The sequence below is a fragment of the Parambassis ranga genome, chromosome 3 (assembly GCF_900634625.1).
Source record: "Parambassis ranga chromosome 3, fParRan2.1, whole genome shotgun sequence".
Lineage (NCBI taxonomy): Eukaryota > Metazoa > Chordata > Actinopteri > Ambassidae > Parambassis > Parambassis ranga.
In genome coordinates, this window is record NC_041024.1 from 13,402,399 (window position 1) to 13,414,653 (window position 12,255).

At 42.0% G+C, this 12,255-nt stretch overlaps 1 protein-coding gene across 1 annotated transcript; it reads right to left on the bottom strand.

Moving 5' to 3' along the window:
- Nucleotides 1–1,089: 1,089 nt before the first annotated feature.
- On the bottom strand, nucleotides 1,090–9,055 carry LOC114433513 (calretinin-like). Its single transcript, XM_028402127.1, has 11 exons — nucleotides 8,896–9,055; nucleotides 4,922–4,998; nucleotides 4,432–4,521; nucleotides 4,254–4,334; nucleotides 3,372–3,428; nucleotides 3,155–3,232; nucleotides 2,664–2,719; nucleotides 2,546–2,585; nucleotides 2,153–2,206; nucleotides 1,519–1,590; nucleotides 1,090–1,365 (listed from the first exon to the last, which is right to left on the bottom strand). Exons 1-11 carry the CDS (start codon nucleotides 8,987–8,989, stop codon nucleotides 1,249–1,251), a joined length of 816 nt encoding a protein of 271 aa, XP_028257928.1. The 5' UTR covers nucleotides 8,990–9,055; the 3' UTR covers nucleotides 1,090–1,248.
- Between the last annotated feature and the right edge of the window lie 3,200 nt (nucleotides 9,056–12,255).

Consider the following 12,255-nt stretch of genomic DNA (forward strand, 5'->3'; position numbering starts at 1 on the left):
TATTTTGTGTATGAACAAGTGTGTAGTGTAGTAGCAGTGGTGGGGTGAGTTTTAAAGATAGTGGGCTTAATTAAAGATGAAAGGGCTGATGATTAATTGATGGAAGGTAGACTGTTCCATAGTACTGAAATATGGGGGTGCTGCACTCCTTCCTCAGTCTATAGAAAGCAACAGCCAGATGTCAGAGTAAACCATGGCCGCCTCCTCTGAGATACATCTGCTTCACGTTATTTGGGTGAAAGCAATATCATGCCTAATAATGTTTTTATTCTTCAGATGATGCCCAGCGAGACATAAAAGCTTAAACGCACGCAACCGGATGAGAAAAAGACATATTTCAATTATTCAACAGTGCAAATCTTAGGATGTTTTTTCTCATGTCGACTTTTATAGATTCAGGAAAGAGTGAGATGATCATCCTACTGTGTTTTTGTTGTTCATCTCTCAGATACATCTTCTCTCCTCACGCCATCTCAAAGTGGCACAAAGTCCTACGAGTGCCTCCGAGACCCCTCCCCTATAAAAAATGGAGCAGCACAAGCTCTCTTCACATCACACTTTCTGTTACCAGGAGATTAGAAAGTGAAGGTGGAGCACTCTGGAGAAAAAAACTCTTGCTCTGGGCATCTGTACACAGAGATGTAATCTCCACACAATGGTGGTGTTGGGGGGGGGGGGGGGGGGGGGGGTCGTTTTGTTTTACCTGCCAGTGAGAGAAACGTCTAAACACAGCTCACACAGCAGCAGCACACATGAGATAATCCCCCTGATAATTGGGCTGCAGCATAACATGCTTTTGATGCTGGTGGTCATGAGTAATTAGGACGAGAGTTGCCGTGTTATTTTTATTCATCCTCTTATATATTATCTTTAATAGAGCAGTACAAGCCTCATCAAACGAAACAAGCTTCTAATAATAAAAGTGAAATAAATAAAATAACGTGTATTCAATTTCAGTTCAGTAGGAAAACAACATGTTGACATCATAATAACTTTAAAATATATAAATGCATATTAAAAACAGGAAACAAATCAATAAATAAAAATTACTATATATTCCTGTATTTGTTGCTATGAGTATCTGACTAAAGAACAGCATGTTTAAAAAAAATCTAAAACACCAGGGCCAGCAGTACACTTTATGCTTTCAGGAGCACTTTTTGTCTTCACTCTAGCTTAGCGAGGTTAAGGGTCACACATGCACCAGGTTCCAGCAGGAGGGGAGGGGGGAGGTCCCAGGCAGGGAGGTCACAGTGCAGAGTCCCGGCAGAGGACGATCTCCAGCTCAGTGCGGTACAGTTTCCCTCCGTCAGACAGAGCCATGATGCTTTTCTTGTAGCCCCCCACTCCTGTAGAGTCCACATCCTGCCACAGACAGGCACAGAGTGGTCTACAGATGGTACAAGTATTCTGTGCACTGCAGGGGTATCTCAGGCAGATACCCCATCTACTCATTCTATATTTGGCAAGTAGAAAAGTAATCTGAACGGATCAATCAATGGGCTAACTATTCATTACCATTTTGTTCTTGTCACAGAGGTCCTTCAGCAAAGCATCCAGCTCCTGCTCATCGATATATCCATTACCATCCTGGTGACAGAGACAGCAGAGAGGTCTGACTTTTCTAGAGTGTTCTGCCATGACAGTGTGTCTGTGAGCTAAATGCTAATGTTGGCATGCAAACGAGCTTCAGACAAAAGAACTGGAAGGATCTAATCGATGAACTTAATAAATCTATTGACCTGGCTGGTGATTCTAATGGAGCAGGACTGTTAGATTACGGTAAATACTAATTATGATAAGTAGAATTAAATGGAAATGCACATTCATTTAGAAGTCATATGTGCATAACTAAACTGCAGCATGTAATCAGTCATAGGCTGATCACATAAAGGTATGTGATTGATGCCGTCATCCCTAAAGCCTCACTGTTATGATGATGATGTCAGTCAGTGAGACATCACTTTGGTCCAGAATGACATTTATTCAATGAATTGCTGTGAAGTTTCCTCAGAGGAGGTTTTACTGTTTTACTGTCACCATTATGTCGCCATTTACTGACATATTTAATGGACCACCTATCCTAAGTACAGCCTCACAGAGCAACATAACACAGACACCAAGTGTCCCAGAACAAACATGCTTCTTTTACCTGATCGTATAAAGTGAAGAGGGAGTCAAATTCTTTAACTGTGAGTCTGATACCCTGTGAGCAAGAAGCAGAGAGAGAGACTGTTAGAAACTGTGGGCATTTCTAAAGAGCAGTAAAAGCCCCACCAGGTCCAGAACTGATATTAATCCATGTAGATTATGATAACTGGAGCTAGAGTTGAGTTAATCCTCATCAGACAGACTAATCCTCTGTTGGAAAGAAATTGTTGATCTCCCCCCACAATCCAGCATGTGCATAATGCTGGCATACAAGACATCACACATGTAGGAGATCTATGTGGACTAACACAGTTCTAGGTGGACACAGCTTTGAATGATCAAAATGGTTTAAATAAAGTGGCCCCACATTCTGTTTGAGCAGAAAAAACTTTACCTGGAACTTCATCAGGAAATTTTCCTCCACTGGCAACAGCCTGTAATAAACACAGAGGCTCATCAGGCTTCTGCTTAGATTGAATGTTCTGAACAGATTAAACAGAAATGACTCTCACCTTGCCATCTCAGAGAGGCCCAGTTTACCATCTCCATTAAGATCGAACATCTTAAGCTACAGAAACAGATCAGGATGTTAATATCATCAATGACTCTCACAGATTCAATCTTATACATTCAAGTGGGCTTAAATGTCAGCAGCTGAACACGTAAAGCCTGCAGGGGATTGTAGGCCTAAAAGGCCAGCAGGTCAGAAGGAAAACCGCAGGAGCTTTTCATTGAATCGGCCGGTATTTACAGAGCTATGCATCTGGATAAGTGCATGTAAAATCTCCCATTTGAGGGGGAATTTAGCAGCAGTGTTAGCAATGTTAGCTGAAGATGGGGAGAGGTTTGTCTTATTACATCTATTCAATGTTGTGAAAATGTCTGCTTTAAGCAAAACCATCATCTTTTCCTGGAGATAGCCAGACAGCTAGGAAAAAATGAGGTATAGAAAGTAATGGCCCGGGTAATCAACCAACTCATTTATAGGTGAAGATCTACTCACAATCGTCTGCGTGTACTCGTTGAGCTTCTTCTCGTCGTAGTTTCTGTTAGCCCTCTTCAGCAGGTCTGACAGGAAGCCCTGCACACAGACGATTAGTTTCCACATGACAGGAAGATTTGTTTACATTAGTTACTATAGAATACATGCAGCTAATCAATAATGTTCACCCTTTGATATAAACCTTTCAAATGAAGAAAGCAGAGTTTCAGCATTTTACCTTCAGCTCATTCGATTCAATGTATCCACTGCGGTCGGTGTCATACCTCCGCCAGGCCTGCAGAAGAGCAGTGTGCATGATCAGAAAACATGGATCACAGTCAACCACAGCAAGAGTGAAAAATACAGTAAAAAAGAAAGAGCAGTGTCCTCTGACATTGTGTAAATATAGAATTTAGCAAAGTCCTTTTCAAAGATTGATACCTAAACCCCTCCAGCACTCACTGCCTTCCCCTGCAGAAAGCTGGAGTCCATTCATAATGTATGGCTGTCTGAGAATAGCTTTAAATACACAGAAGAGCCTGCACATCACACCACTGAAAAAAAACCACAGAAAGACGTGTGTGTGTGTGTGTGTGTGAATATACCTCCTCATTTTCTCTGATACCTTTCCCTGGCTTTGAGTCATTTATTTATTTATTTTGCCACGTACACGAATAATCAACAGTTATTATGAACTTCGTTCATAAAAAAAACCTCCCACTATGCTTTTAGAGATGACCTAGCTGTCATTTTCCAAATATTTTATTCAGATTTTGAGTCGCCGACAGGCTTCAAGTGAACAACACACACTCTTACTGGACTGTGTCCTCATGAAACAGGCGTCTAACTTGGCAGGGAAGCAGATGAGCGTGCGTCCCACAGGACAGATTGTGAAGGCACGCTGACTTGAGGCTCTTGTGAGGAAATTTCACACCTCAGTAAGGTTTTATTCAGTGAGCAACTTCCCCTCCCAAGACGCCCAAAAGAAACAGAGAAGGAGCAGAGCTGCTTCAAGACTGCAAGTCATCAAGCTGCAAGGGCCATGGAGAGCCTGCATGTACAGCGTTATATAAGAGTGCTCGTTGTTTGTCCGCAAACAAGGTGAAGGACACAAACTTACTGCCATGAACTCAGAGCTGGATCCTACAAACTCTCTGAAACACAGCAGGAAGTTTTCTTCTGTGGGCAGAATCTGAGCCAGCTACAGAGAGAGAGAGACACAAAGACAAAAGACATTTAAAACGAAGGTTGAGACACAGCAGGTGGCGAGTGAGACAGAGGACTGAACAGGGACTCACCTCTGACATCTCAATTCTCCCGTCAGCATTCTTGTCAAATTTGGCCATGAACTCCTTCATCTTCTCTTTGAATGCAGCATGTGAGGGATCCTGCAGCCAACATCAAACCACACATGTTACAAATGACACTTATTACAGGCGATTGATCCCTGTGTGAGCAGAAGGAGGTGAATGTCACTGCTTGTGTTACATTCTCACTCACCTGATGCAAAAAGTTTAAAGTTAGCTACAACTATGGCGGCTCTCTGCTTCAGTTAAATAAGAATAAACCACTTACTTGATTTTTTTTTCTACCTTTGGCCAAAATCGTATCAATCACTAATTGATCACCCATATCTGTGTGTTCCTCTCAATATACTGAGCAATTAATAAGCATGCAGTATGTGGCAACTGCTCTCTGCCTTCATTCACAGCATGAATCTCACTATAGAAAACAATGAGGAGCTGAGTCACAGTGTTTCAGTGCTTTGCTGTGTGAACACACACTCACCACGCCAGCTCCTCGTCTTGCAGTCTCAAGCTCTTTGAAGAAGTTCTCTAACTCCTTCCCCTCGATGTAACCGTTTCCTGTGGCGCAGCAGAGGAGGAACAAAATTAGTTTGGCACAAATGATGTTATGAAGCTTTAAAGTCGCTGAGAGCTTTGTTGACTCTTCAGAAGTCTGATTAAGATGTGGATGAAAGATTTAAGGTCACCGAGGCTCTTTAAATTTTGGAACAGGCGCCAAACCTTCGAGTGCTGGTCCAGTGTCAAGTCCTCTGTGATTGAATGTGAGTAAGCAGTTTACAGGATTGTATGCAGAGAGCACACATGCTTACAGCTGTGACCAGTTTGATTATTACTAACAGTTACTTGATCACTCAGCTCAGAGTCTAATAATGTGCTGAAAAATGTACTGAAGGCACAGAAAAACAGGTCATCTCTGCAGAATATTATGCATTCATGTTCATACATCTCACGCAAAACTGGCATTTAGCTGCAGCGGGGACAGTGGAGGCTCAGTGATGTGCAGCAGGAGGGAAAAAACAAATCACAAGAGCGAAGTGTCGTTGGAGTGTAAGCAGTATAATGATTGTTTTCTTGCCTAAGAGGGTGAAAGTGGGCAGTCAGACTGATGCTTATTGGAGCATTCTGTCCCTTTGTCCACATCTGTACTTCTTACAGTGGTCACATGACTGTGGATGATTTAATGCGATAATTTTCTCCACTGGTTTGGTTGCTATTCAACATATAGGGCATTCAGCATTCTCTTTTTAATCATAAGAATGAGTCCCATCTGTCTACAATCCGGAGAGGGATTTGGGGGTTCTGGTGGTATGAAAATAGATAAAAACATTTGTATTCAGAATAAAGCACAGATGTACAGAATAAAATGCAGAGATTCACCCTGCTCCCTCCTTCATCTCTTAATCTCTTATCCTCTCATTTCCTTTCCTTTTTGATCGTTTTCTCTCTCCCCTCCCCCCTCCCCTCTCCCCCACCCTCCTCCCATCTCTCTGCACAGCTTCATTTGCACACTGTATTTGATGATAAGGTGCTCCATGTCACCATCTGTGCTCTGCCGGTGCTGGGGCAGGAACACAAAGCTCTGGCACCAGAACCAAAGAAAACTGATACAGCACATTAGAGGATACACAGAGGTCATATTTAGTGGCTGTGTCAAAAGTTTTTTTTTCTAATTACAGCAAAGTTTTGGAATAAAAATCTGAGCTACAATAAAAAGTGTCTGGACTCTGAATTGTGAATGTGGTGACTCGATCTCCCCAGTTCAGCCTATAGGTGGTGACAAAGTGCCTGATCAGGAGGGTATTTGTCCAGAAAGGCTTTCTGCTGAGTTTAACCCTAATCTCTTCCTTCAGTGACCACATTTAATTTAATTTATACCTCATACCTACAGCTCTACATTGCAGCCATAAAGTTTAATCTGTCAGCAGTATATTGAGTCATAATTAGTAGTGTATGTAGTAATTTGTGGGTTCCAATGAAGTTAAACGAAGTCCAAGGAGATGTCTGAAAAAACTCCATAGAAACATTTCTTCTATTTTCTAGATTAACGTAATGAATCCTGAAGGCTCTGCATGCATGTGGTTGCAAAGGATTTGTTTTTAGTGCAAAGTGAAAATGCTTCTGGGGGCTTGTTAACCTTGTTAACCAGTTATTACCAAGATGGCTGCCATATGGCGAGATTTGCCTGTAGGCAATTTGATAATACTGTACATCTAACACAGTGTTAACCATCTTGAACTGTTTTGTTTTGTTTTTGGCTGAATAAAAGTAAAAATGCACAGATTATATTAGGTTGGAAAGGATCACATTCTATGTGATGGAGAGCGTGTGTGTGTGTGTGTGCAGTGAAGCCTGCATACAGTGACTGTGCTGTCAGTGCATTGGCTCGCTGCCAGAGTTTAGTAGCGGTCCAAATCTCAGCTGTCACTGGGAACGCATCACTGCACACTGGGCAGATGCAGTCCCCTCTCTCCCCAAACATTTTCAAACACAGCTCAACTGCTGATTGCTCAACGGCACCACGAAACAGTTCAGCTGCCTAATGACTGAAAACAAGGAAAAAGCTCATGTAAGAGGCAGCTCACAAAAGGGTGTTTCATTTGAAGGTGGAAAGATGGGCTTCTTCGTTTGTCCTATTTATTGCTGCGCCCAGCTGGAGTTTCTCTGTCACTGCCTCAGCTGTGGTCAAGAAAAGATGGAAGTCAATGAATCACCTTAAAAAAAGATGATACGGAAGCTGATTCTGTGTTTAGAGGTGTCTTAAGTGAGATTATTCTTGGGAAGACATACATAGTTTTATTCCCTGGACTATTTCTTCCACATTACTGATTCATTACATCAGCTTGGTGGTGCTTTGCTTAACCCTGTCAGCTCACAGCAGGGAGGCTCTGGGTTGGGATGGTCAGCAGAGGCCTATTGCGTGATGCTGCATGTATAAATCATGGTAATAAAACGAAGGCACTGCTTTAGTGTCAGACCTGAGGTTCAGGGAAGTAATTATTTTCTACACTCTCACTGTGGCTTACAAAAAGGCCTTGAGCCAGACGTTTAACCCCTGACCTTCAGAGCACCTTCAAGGTGGTCATTGTTCTTCAGGTATTCAGATTCTCCTGATCAATCTGTCATTGATCCATTGATCATTTACATGAACTACCTCCTTCAATATCTGGTGATTGCTAAAATAAAATGATGCAGTAAACCTCAGCAGCAGCTTTGTCTCTCATTACACAGGAAGACACCAGTGGGACTGCTTATCAGACCTTTTTGACGAGCTGTGGCCATTTTTTAAACGTTAGGATCAGAGGGTCTGCAACAATGAAGAGAGTGAGCCTGGATGTGGATTGATGATAGTTTTAAAGAATAAAACCACGACTTTATTCGTCAGGGTTCGAAAAGAGCTTTACCAACAGAGGTCAGGGCTTTTCTGAATGGTCTCGGAAAATAATCAGATGAAGTTGTAACATGATAATCTGTAAAGCTGGAGTGGCTCATAAGAGCGACAAAGACTGTGCTGTTCTGCAGTCTGGCTACCACATGGTTAATGTGTTTTTAATCCATTCCACGGATTTGGCAGTTTAATTATTTATAAAATGACTCAATAGGGCTGCTGTGATTACTGTTGATTATTGCGATTACCGTTTAAGCTGCTAATTGTTGTTATTTTATTCTTATTGCTATTTTTTCCCCAAAAAGTTAAAAAATGTTTATGCGATAATGCATCTTTAATCAGTGCTCTTAATACTTTAAGTAATAGTTAAAATTTAAAATGTCAGGTTTTGCATTAATGCAAAATCTTCCAATAGGTGTGTGCTCCTACAAACACACACACACACACACACACACACACACACACACACACACACCTCATCCCCACCTAAGCTCTGGGATTCAGAAGCTCCACCCATTAAAATTCAGAAAAAAAACACCCCTTCACTCTGGTATCTTCTCATCTCTTACCTTCACTCTCCTCTGCATCCCCATCTCTCCCTCCCCCAACAGCTTCACTCTCACCCCCCCACCCCCCTTGTTTTTTCACTCTCTCTCTCTCTCTCTCTCTCTCACTGCCTCCTCTTTGTAACTTAACTCTGATGGACTCACAAAAAGCCACCGTAGATCCTCTGACACATTAGAGTAAGTCAATAAATACATAATATTAAATCACTAATTGGTTTACTGCAAAAATAGCATTTTTAAAAAAAATACAATTTAAAAATGTAATTCTAATAGCATAAAGATCTCATTTCTTCTTGAATTGATAAGCTTCGTCCTGCAAGTTGTTTATATAAAAATTAATAAAAACGCTTTAAAAACACAGTAATTAGATCATATTCTGAAAACTTAAATTAAACTACATAAGATTAATTTAGATTTGTAATGACACATCTATCTGACAATTAGTTTTTTTGCCGCTAATAAACACTAATTGGTTCCACAATCACTACGTCTTGGCGCACTGACCGTCCATATCAAAGTGTTTCCAGATCTCGATGAACTGCGTCGCGGTGATTTCCGCCAGGCGCAGGTGGGGCGGCTGCTGTGTTTGAGATGCCATCTCTGCTGCTTCTCCTCCTGTAAGCCGTCTGTAGTAGTTGCAGGTAAACTTTTCCCGGTGTGGAGCTCCTCGGTTCTGTGCGCAGCGCCTTCTCAGCCGGAGCTTTTAAACCACCCGCGGCGTCCGCACTTCACCTGTCCGCCACACGGGGGCGCCCGCAAAGTGAAGAGAGCTTCAAACAGAGGACCAATTAGAGGAGGAGGAGGCGGTATGCGGGGAGGGCTCTCCTGGGCTTTGCACATGAGTTACCATTGAGTGCTGCCCAGACTGCTGGTTTGAAAGTAGGCTCATTAAGTATCATCCAATCCTGCAGCTCCCATAAGGAGAAAACTACATCAAATAATGTATTCTGCTGCGGAGCCCCCGCTGGCTCGGTGGATCCACAAGGATCTATGTCATCCCTGTCTCTTCCAATCCCTGGAATAAAGTCTGAATAAATCCCACTCCATGATACACAAAATACAAAATAATAGTAAAAATAAGTGCAGTGGTGTGCAGGACACGCTTCAGTAAAGGCTGCCCTTCCTTTCAAATGGCCACTTCACTGTCCGAGTTTACCCATTGGATGAGGCTGCACCCTCCCTCCATTCTATACTTTTCCTTTCACCTCCTCCCTCCATCACTCTGCCCGGCCTCTGCAGGTCAGAGGGACGCTCTGTCTCCTTGGCCAATCACATCCTGTACTTGGCTTAAATCCAAGCAGCAGCTGTTGTACGGCCACTAAATCGACATGCCTTTGTTCATTCTGCAGGGTGATACACTTCTTCCTTTTCTCATCTTACACTTCTACTCTAGAGCATCTCCCACCTTGGACCCCACAAGGTGGTGTGAAGGATGGGTGCTGCTGCGGAGGACGAAAGAGTGGCGTTCACATGGGGAGGATGCATTAGAAGGAGACACTTTATCTTCTCACTGCAGAGCTGCTGATCAGAGAGAAATAGAGAGAACTGAAAACAGCGAGAGTTGAAGAGGCCAGATAACAAGAGTGTGCGTTCCTGCATATAGGATGAGTGCATATGCAGAGCCACTGTTTGTGTGAAAGGCAGAAAAAAGAGGGGGGGAATATTTATAGGAACTCCCCTCGTAAAGCTTGAACTGTGCATGAATAATAATTAGAGCATTTATAGGATTTGTTTGCAGAGCTGTGAGAGGCTTTTGTGCTCAAAGTGCTGCGAGTAAAGTGATGGCAGGAATAATGGGAGGTGTGAGACATGAGAGCGACAATGATGGATAAGGTACAAAGATGTTAATGGACTACTGATCACCTTTAAATGGAAAAAGGTCATGTGGATGTGAACTTACATACTTAAACAGACATGTCCAAACAAAATGGCAAGAACACACACAAACACACAGAGAGAGAGAGAGAGAGAGGGAGAGAGGGACACCACACACACACTCCATGAATTTAGATCAGGACGGCTGCTGTGTCAGCTTTGTCACGCCTGTCTTTACTTTTCGCAGATTATGGATAATTATGCAATCCTTTTGCTGGAGTATTAAACACATCATGTGTAATTTAAATTAGTTAAAAGGCGTATTGTGGATATTTAACATGGCTTGTGGAACTGGGATGAGGAAATGATACACAGCCAGGTGTTTAAGAGGCTTTTCAGTTCACTTGTGATTTAATTTTCTAAAAGGCAACAACAATGTATATTTGATTTTATGCAGAACAATGCGGGATCAAAACCACAAATCCTGCACCTATTTTTTTTACACAAACAGAACTGATTATTGTAAAAAATAATAACATATAGAGTCAAAGTGCAGGCTTAGTGGAACAAATGCTGACTGAAATGTATTTTCATTTAAATAAAGTCGGACAGCTTAGTGACTGCAGGTTGATGGTGTGCATTAATGGCTTTGGTTATGGATGATTATTACCACCACTGTCTGCTGCTGTTTCATCACATCTGTCTGCTTCAATCAATAAAAGTCTTTACTGTGTTTTCTTCCACATGAAAAGGTACAACAACAGCTTCAATACCAGGATCTAAATTACACAATCTATTGGGACACACATTAAAGTGCCACAAACATTTAAGTTAGTGATGTATCTCTGTCAAAATGACACCAGATGAGGTAACACGATGGTGACTGAGCCTATGACCCATGACACTGTATGAAACTTTTCTATGCTAAAGGCAACACACTCACTCTGTACTGCATACAAACCAGAGCAGGTCCCTGTGTGAACTTTAAATCATCTGGTGTATGTAAATAAAGACTCTCTTCATCACCCTTCAAAATATTAGCATAGAAGAAGTGACCCTCACAATTTATGAGTAAATTATATAAAAATAAACTTCCTGCAGTTCTTATGGGGGGACAGACTAAAACCTGGTTTGTTTGTACTTCACAGTTTGGCATTTTAACATTGGGGGCTTGGATGATCTCATGTTTTAAATTAGCCCTAAATGACCACATGAAGAACTGTTTGTAGCTGTTCTGCTCTTTGGGGTTGCTGCTTAGTTTAAATATCACAGTATACAATTTCAGCCTGCGTTATGACTGAATAAAGCCTGCAGTGCCTCTAAAACCTAAAGTTGTTTTGTCACGCTGTAATATAGCCTCCAAGGATGAACCTTTTTGTTATAGATGCCAACATTAATCCTAAGAAGGCAGAGTCAAGAGTAAGAGCAAGAGCCAACACATACTTTGCTGTGAAAAACGTAGACTGAGGCAACGGTTATCTGCAGTTTAGTTCATGTTTGATGGGGGCTGAGCTGTGAGGTTTACATGAGGACGCTTGTATGTGGAGGCCAGAACACATTATATTAAACATTAGCATCTCCTAAATAACTCAAACTTCTCAAATACAAATGCACAACAGCATCTATAGCCCATGGCTCCTCTCTGCATGGCCACTAAGAGTTAGCTGTGGTTGAAGAAGCAAAGGCACAAATTGCACCATATTACTGGTGCGTTAGCAGTACTGTTGTGTGTGTCACTGACAATTAAACAGTTGGAAAGGATGCATCATAAAACATTTAAAATGCTCTAAAATGAGATCAGTTGAACTTTGACCCCACCTGCTGACACCGGCTGATTGTCTTCAAAGGATGTGATGACATTTGATCTATTTAGTTATGTTCTGCTACAAACAACCTTTTCAAGCATCTGCTGAGCAGATCAGTGAGGAAATGAGAGGGTGAAAGATTGGAAAACACTGGTGAGGCACAAGCAAGTTAGCACCAGGAACAGTTACAAAGATCCACTGCAGAACAGTGTACAGCCACCGCATTAGCATCAGTGACTTGGCA

Bases quoted from the DNA above. Each gene is read 5' to 3' on its own strand.
- LOC114433513 (XM_028402127.1), bottom strand. From the start codon at position 8,989: ATGGCATCTCAAACACAGCAGCCGCCCCACCTGCGCCTGGCGGAAATC. The intron at 2,720-3,154 runs GTGAGTAGATCT...CTGTTTCTGTAG, and splicing joins ACGAGTACACGCAGACGATT to CTTAAGATGTTCGATCTTAA. The intron at 2,207-2,545 runs GTAAAGTTTTTT...TCTTGCTCACAG, and splicing joins ATTTCCTGATGAAGTTCCAG to GGTATCAGACTCACAGTTAA.